Consider the following 6,605-nt stretch of genomic DNA (forward strand, 5'->3'; position numbering starts at 1 on the left):
ATATTTAGAAGGGAACACAGTGAAAAATCAGTCTCACACTCCGTCTCTGCTCCCAGAAGCAATTATTTGTCCTTATAAAGATAATGTAATTATATGTAAGCATGTATTGTGAGGGTATATGCTTTAAAAACACTTAAGTGGTAGAATACAATAAGCACTATTCTGCACCTTTTTTCAATTAGTAACAAGTATATTTATAATTTTTAACCTAATCCCTTCCTTTAAGGCTTTGGAATTTAAATTCAAAAAGTTCTGAAGAAGCACGCACATTTAAATGGATACACGTTTACACTGTTAGTTTTGCTATTACAAAACCTACAGTAAAGTGCCAGTACCTACTTTTATTTTATTTTTTTTAATTTTTATTTTTTTAATTTTTTTTTAAACATTTATTTATTTTTGAGACAGAGAGAGACAGAGCATGAGCAGGGGAGGGTCAGAGAGAGAGGGAGACACAGAATCCGAAACAGGCTCCAGGCTCTGAGCTGTCAGCCCAGAGCCTGATGCGGGGCTCGAACTCATGGACCGCGAGATCATGACCTGAGCCGAAGTCGGACGCCCAACCAACTGAGCCACCCAGGCGCCCCTTAATGTTTATTTTTGAGAGAGAGAGACAGCATGAGCAGGGGAGGGGAGGAGAGAGAGGGAGACACAGAATCTGAAGCAGCCTCCAGGCTCAAAGCCTGATGTGAGGCTCGAACTCACGAACGGTGAGATCATGACCTGAGCTAAAGTCAGACGCTTAACTGACTGAGCCACCCAGGCACCCCACCAGTACCTACTTTTAAACATAAACCTAAGTATACCTGGAGGATAAATTCCTAAAAATGGAATCGCTGGTATATATAGTCTAAGTGTTAAAAAATCCTGTCAAATTCCCTTCCATAAAAGTTTTTACCACTTTTTATTCTGGCCAACTATGTGTGAAAATGGGTATTTATTTCTCCACTACATCACCAATACTGTGTTTTAAAATAAACAACTGTATTTGAGAGTACATACAGAAACAGGGTTAACCTTATCTACTTTGTTGTTTTTTTTTTATTTTTTATTTTCTTAACGTTTATTTATTTTTGAGACAGAGAGAGACAGAGCATGAACAGGGGAGGGGCAGAGAGAGAGGGAGACACAGAATCGGGAGCAGGCTCCAGGCTCTGAGCCATCAGCCCAGAGCCCGACGCGGGGCTCGAACTCACGGACCGCGAGATCGTGACCTGAGCTGAAGTCGGACGCTTAACCGACTGCATCACCCAGGCGCCCCAACCTTATCTACTTTGACTACAGTTTCTGTGATTAAGTCTACAGTATGATTTCACAAATAATCTACTAAGCGATTTCTTCTTAGGAGAAACTAAATAGCAGGAAGACCAAATTATTCCACTGTATCTTCAAATTGTCTTCTGTTCTCTTGAAAATAAATGTACATCAACCTGTTTGAGCCAGCGCTGAAAAGATTCCTTCAATTATTACTACTAAATTATAGTTTGGAAATCATGTCAAAACTTTTCAGCAGCTGAGTCCATAGAAGATAAAGGAGCCAACTATTTCAACTCAACCAACAGTGAGCGTCAACTGCAAGTCAAAGGCTATGCTAGAAGCTTTTAAGGAAGACGGGTACACACATGACTTCTAACACAGTGATGTCAGGAACTGTCAAAGAGTTCTGCAAAAAGTGCTCAGAACGCAAACAATTCTGCATGTCAATCGGGCAACGTTACCAGAAACAGCTGAAGTCTTTGCCATCATAATTAATACATCAGTTCATTTCCTGTTGTGATTTACTTACTTGTATCCTGACTCATTTTTTAAGAAGAGTATAAAATGGCTTGCAGAGATGTCATAAAAAGATAAAAGTAAATGAGGAAATTCAAGGGCAAAATACAAGGGAGAGAAGATGAAGCCAGAGCTGCACCCAAAATTTATGCTAGTAATTCCTCTGCTGCTATCAAAGTGGGCTACACATCTGGTTGTACTTCCTAGCAGCTAAAGCAAAGGGAGCTTCTCAGAAGATACACAGTCTCCCCTAAGATAAACAGTTGCTTGGGACAGACACAGAATTCTCTTGTCCTGAGACCTACTGAAAGTTCCCGGTACTGGTTTTCACAGCAGAGTAAGTTTCATATCAAATCGCAGTTCAGTAAAAGTCATCCTGAAGGTAGACAAAATATGCTCCTGGCAGACACCCCTCAGAGGTGACTTAATCCTGAGATCACAAAATCAGATGCCCTCAGGGGCATCCAGGTGTGACAATAGGGAGCCACGAGACTGGAGACAGGTGCTTCCTCTTACCTAAGGGCATTCCAAATCAGGTGGGGGGGGGGCAATTTAGGATTCAGTGTGGGCTAGGTAGAGTCAAACATTTGTTGGGCTTATAGAATAGACTAGAATATCTGCGACCTTAATGAATATCTGTCTGGCTGTATTCATTCCACAAATTAAGCAGTGTCTGGAATGCCGTAAGAGTCAAATATGTGTCAAGTGAGTGAATCCGAGAATAAAATTTACAGTATCTCAAAGTGAATGGACTTAAATCCTCCATGAGTTATTGAGCAGCAAGAACAATGCATTTTTTTTTTTTCAAGAAATATGTAAGAAACTGTTAATCACGGTTTCAGGGTTAGGAAGCATATGTATTTTTCCTTTCCAATTTTATACTTTTAAACATCGAAATCTTTATCATGTACTCATGTTTGTTTTTATTTGAGTAAATACGTTAATTGCCCACTAAAAATGAAAGACAACTGGGCTGTGTGTTCAAGATTATATTCTCTGACGAGAACCCAGAAGGCAGTTACTTGCTCACTTGTTCTTATCTGAATGTGGGAGCATTTTCAAAATATGATTAACCGAGAAATCGCATGTTAGGATGCCCGAAGCCAAGAGAAATAGGGTCAAAAATGCATATTCTTGGGCTCTAGAGACATTTGATAGGTCTGGAGCAGAATCCTGGAACTTAACAGGATTAAGTTCCAGCTTAATCCTGGATTAAGTTCCCACCTCCAGCGGGGAACACAAAAGCAGTTCCCCACTGCCACAAATTATGCAGCCGGGCTTCCCACATTCAGGGACATCGCAGGGATTGGCACATCGGGAGTGCAATGGATAAGCCTTGCCCTGGGAAAACCACTTTCATGACCATGGTATCTCCTGGGCCAGGGTAAGTAAGAAACTTTTTTGTTTTGTTTTTAAATGTTAATTTATTTTGGGAGACAGAGGATCCCAATCAGGCCGTGCGCCGTCAGCACAGAGCCCAATGCAGGGCTCAAACCCCCGAACGCTCAGATCATGACCTGAGCTGAAATCAAGAATTGGTCACTTAAACCAACTGGGCCACCTATGCTCCACACCCCAGAAACAACATTTTTAACAAGGATCCCAGAAGATTTGGATGAGAGTGGTCTATAGATCACCCTTTGAAAACCACTGCCTTCCCAGGTTATTATTCTTTTTTCCCAAGACAGCCTCCCAATCCCAACCCCTCACCATCACCACACACACATCCAGTCCCCGCCCCCCCACACTTGTTTGCTGCCAATTTAAGGCAGATTACCTAGGTTTTGAGAATCAACCATGTGGAGGGTGGGGCTGACCTCTCTGAATAATGATGTCATCAGAAGTCAGCCTATAAAAGAACTAACCCAGCTCCAGAGCTGTTCTGAGATATTCCTCAGAAAACCGTTCTTAATCTGTTTTATCACAAATGTGCCATCAAGTACATACAATTCTATGTCCCACAGCATGACCAGAAATTCAGCCTAGAATATTCCAAAAGACAATTACAGATATTTTTAAAAACCTCAGCACACCTACGGGACTTGTGATTTTTAGCACTACACTGCTAAAAGACACCTCCTTCTTGCTGTTTCTGGGGGTACACTTACCTGTCTTCTACTATCTTACTGGATGGATAAAAAACTTTGAATGAAAATCCACTTCTTGGAAAAGATCCCTTTGGGAGAAAAAAATGCCTGTAAGTGAACACTCAACTGTTCTAAAAAGAATTCCTACTTTTATTTTTTTATTTTTTTAAATTTTTTTTAACATTTATTTATTTTTGAGACAGAGAGAGACAGAGCATGAACGGGGGAGGGTCAGAGAGAGGGAGACACAGAATTTGAAACAGGCTCCAGGCTCTGAGCTGTCAGCACAGAGCCCGACGCGGGGCTCGAACTCACGGACCGTGAGATCGTGACCTGAGCCGAAGTCGGCCGCTTAACCAACTGAGCCACCCAGGCGCCCCGAATTCCTACTTTTAAAATCAAACTCCTTGCTCATGACTTAAAAAGAAAGTTGTAAGATGTGACTATAAAGTAATGAGACAGATGTTTTTCCCCCCGATCTTTGCTGAGATAAGATATTATTATAAAATGGCTCCACCTGAAGCAAAAGTCTTTCAAGTTGGCTAGACTGTCTTCTACTAACATGTATCTGGAAATGCTTAGGGTGGCTCTACCTAGTGTAAGAAATGCTGTACTGTGCAATGCTACATACACATATAAGACACGCAAACATCATGTTGAAGAAAGTTTTCCTGCCCCTCTCTCCCTCCAGTGAAAAATCTAGGTTGACGCCCCTCTCAGGTGCCCCCAAAGCAACTGAGCAGTAATCCCACAATGCGTCCACTACTAAACTCTAGGGCAGAGATGGTCTTTTTGTTTCAGTCTCTGTGTGCCTGGCACCAACTCAATGTCTGGCCTGTTGCAGGCATTTGTTAGTGGGAAGTGTCAAGAAGGGATGGAGCAATGTCAAAGGCAAGTTTGGGGCTTGCCCAAAAGGTATAAGTAAGGTAAAAAAGGACAGAATGATGTAGAGAGGGCTGTTTACTGGCCTACCGGATGAGAAAGTGGAAAAATTCAGAAATAAGGTGTTATCAAATAAAGCATTAACTATGAGAACACCCAAAGAGTAAAATTTAAATAAGAAATAGCCTCATTGTGAAAGAATATTGGAAAAGTGAATAAAGGTTCTAAAAAAATCAGGCCACAAATTTCAAACAGTGAAACCAAATTGTTGACTGTGCCCCTCCTCAGAGCAGTTCTCAACCACAGAAAATTGTGTCCCCCCAAGGGGACATTTGGCAAATATCCTGAGGCATTTCCCACTGTTAATAACTGGGGGCTGCTACTGGCATCTAGTGGGGAGAGGTCAAGGATGCTGCTAAGTACCCTTCTGACGCACAGGACAGTGCTCCCCAACAAAAAATTCTTTGGTTCAAAATGTCAACAGTTGCATGGTTAAGAAACCCTGTCTTTGGGGCGCCTGGGCGGCGCAGTCGGTTAAGCGTCCGACTTCAGCCAGGTCACGATCTCGCGGTCCGTGAGTTCGAGCCCCGCGTCAGGCTCTGGGCTGATGGCTCGGAGCCTGGAGCCTGTTTCCGATTCTGTGTCTCCCTCTCTCTCTGCCCCTCCCCCGTTCATGCTCTGTCTCTCTCTGTCCCAACAATAAATAAAAAACGTTGAAAAAAAAATTAAAAAAAAAAAAAAAAAAAAAGAAACCCTGTCTTAGAGGAAGCTGGACAAAATAAATGAGTGTTTGAGGAAAGCAGTAACCAATAGTAAGTCATGATGTTTCTAGAAATGGCCTAGACAAAACAAAAAAGTATTAAAATAGGTCTAACATTCATAAGAATCAATGAAGAATACAAAGTAAAAATCACTACTGAAGATAGTTTGTATCACATCAACAATGTTTATGCAGTAATTCCCCAAATATGAAAAGGCAATTCTACTTCTGTAGAAATTGTGTCCGAGTAAGAATTCCCACATTCATCCAGCTTAGGTTTCTGGGACTTGCACAAATTTCCAAAAGTCAAAATCATCCACAAAGGACATTAAAATATTTAAAGAGAATGAGATACAGGCTCTGAAAGCAATTCCCAGAAAGGAATCCTAAGGTAAGTTACCTTGAAGGGGAAAAATACTCATTTGGATTTATAAGCTTTGGTGTATTCTTTTTTTTAAGTTACATTACTTTACAGTCACATGCTATCCTGAAAGTTGAAGAACTTTCTGTGTGTACCACATTAATTCAATGTTTCCTTAATAGCATATTTTTACTCCTAACAGTGATTTTACTAAATTTTTAAATTTAAAGAAATAACACTCCAGTCTTGACAAACTATGCCCATATAAGGTTGATGACGTTCTTACCGGGTTCATACAGAGGCATTCTGTATTGGTCACAGTGAAAGGATCGTATTTGTCTGCAATGACCAGGAGATCAGGCACAGGGTACACTCTCAGAGCATAGTCATATGCCCAGTACACTGGGCAGACATAGAGGGGGAGAGGGGTCAGGTGTCCTTGGGATAAGATCGTCTTTACAAACTACAAAAGAATGATATAAAACAAACTTCAGCTCATTCGTAAAAGTTAAAATTGCTAACAAGTAACTTTACATTAAATCTCAATTACCAGAAGGACTTAGAAAATTTGAGAAACAATTAGGAGAAGTTTAAATCACAGAACTTTGAGAAACACTGATATGAAATGAAATAAGCTATCCTGTATTTTAGGAAAAAATTTGTAAGTTTTCATTTAACACCACTTATCATAAAAGCTACTCCCCCAAAGTAGTCACACTGGAACAGTTGTACTTTTAACTGT

The 6,605-nt window shown here is 40.8% G+C and overlaps 1 protein-coding gene and 1 non-coding gene across 4 annotated transcripts in view; both read right to left on the minus strand.

Moving 5' to 3' along the window:
- POLE2 (DNA polymerase epsilon 2, accessory subunit) overlaps positions 1 to 6,605 on the minus strand; it is a 31,285-nt gene that overhangs the window by 233 nt on the left and 24,447 nt on the right. For all 3 annotated transcript variants that reach the window (XM_019451893.2, XM_019451892.2, XM_019451891.2), the window contains exons 17-18: positions 6,150 to 6,326; positions 3,882 to 3,949 (exon numbers count right to left, since the gene is read on the minus strand). In XM_019451893.2, coding sequence (XP_019307438.1) covers positions 3,882 to 3,949; positions 6,150 to 6,326 — 245 coding nt within the window. The remainder of the gene's footprint in view (positions 1 to 3,881; positions 3,950 to 6,149; positions 6,327 to 6,605) is intronic.
- On the minus strand, positions 3,003 to 3,165 carry LOC128773243 (U1 spliceosomal RNA). Its single transcript, XR_008417520.1, has one exon. It is a non-coding gene; the product is annotated as a U1 spliceosomal RNA (small nuclear RNA).

The sequence above is a fragment of the Panthera pardus genome, unplaced genomic scaffold (assembly GCF_024362965.1).
Source record: "Panthera pardus isolate Hobbes unplaced genomic scaffold, ASM2436296v1 HiC_scaffold_24, whole genome shotgun sequence".
Classification (NCBI taxonomy): Eukaryota; Metazoa; Chordata; class Mammalia; order Carnivora; family Felidae; genus Panthera; species Panthera pardus.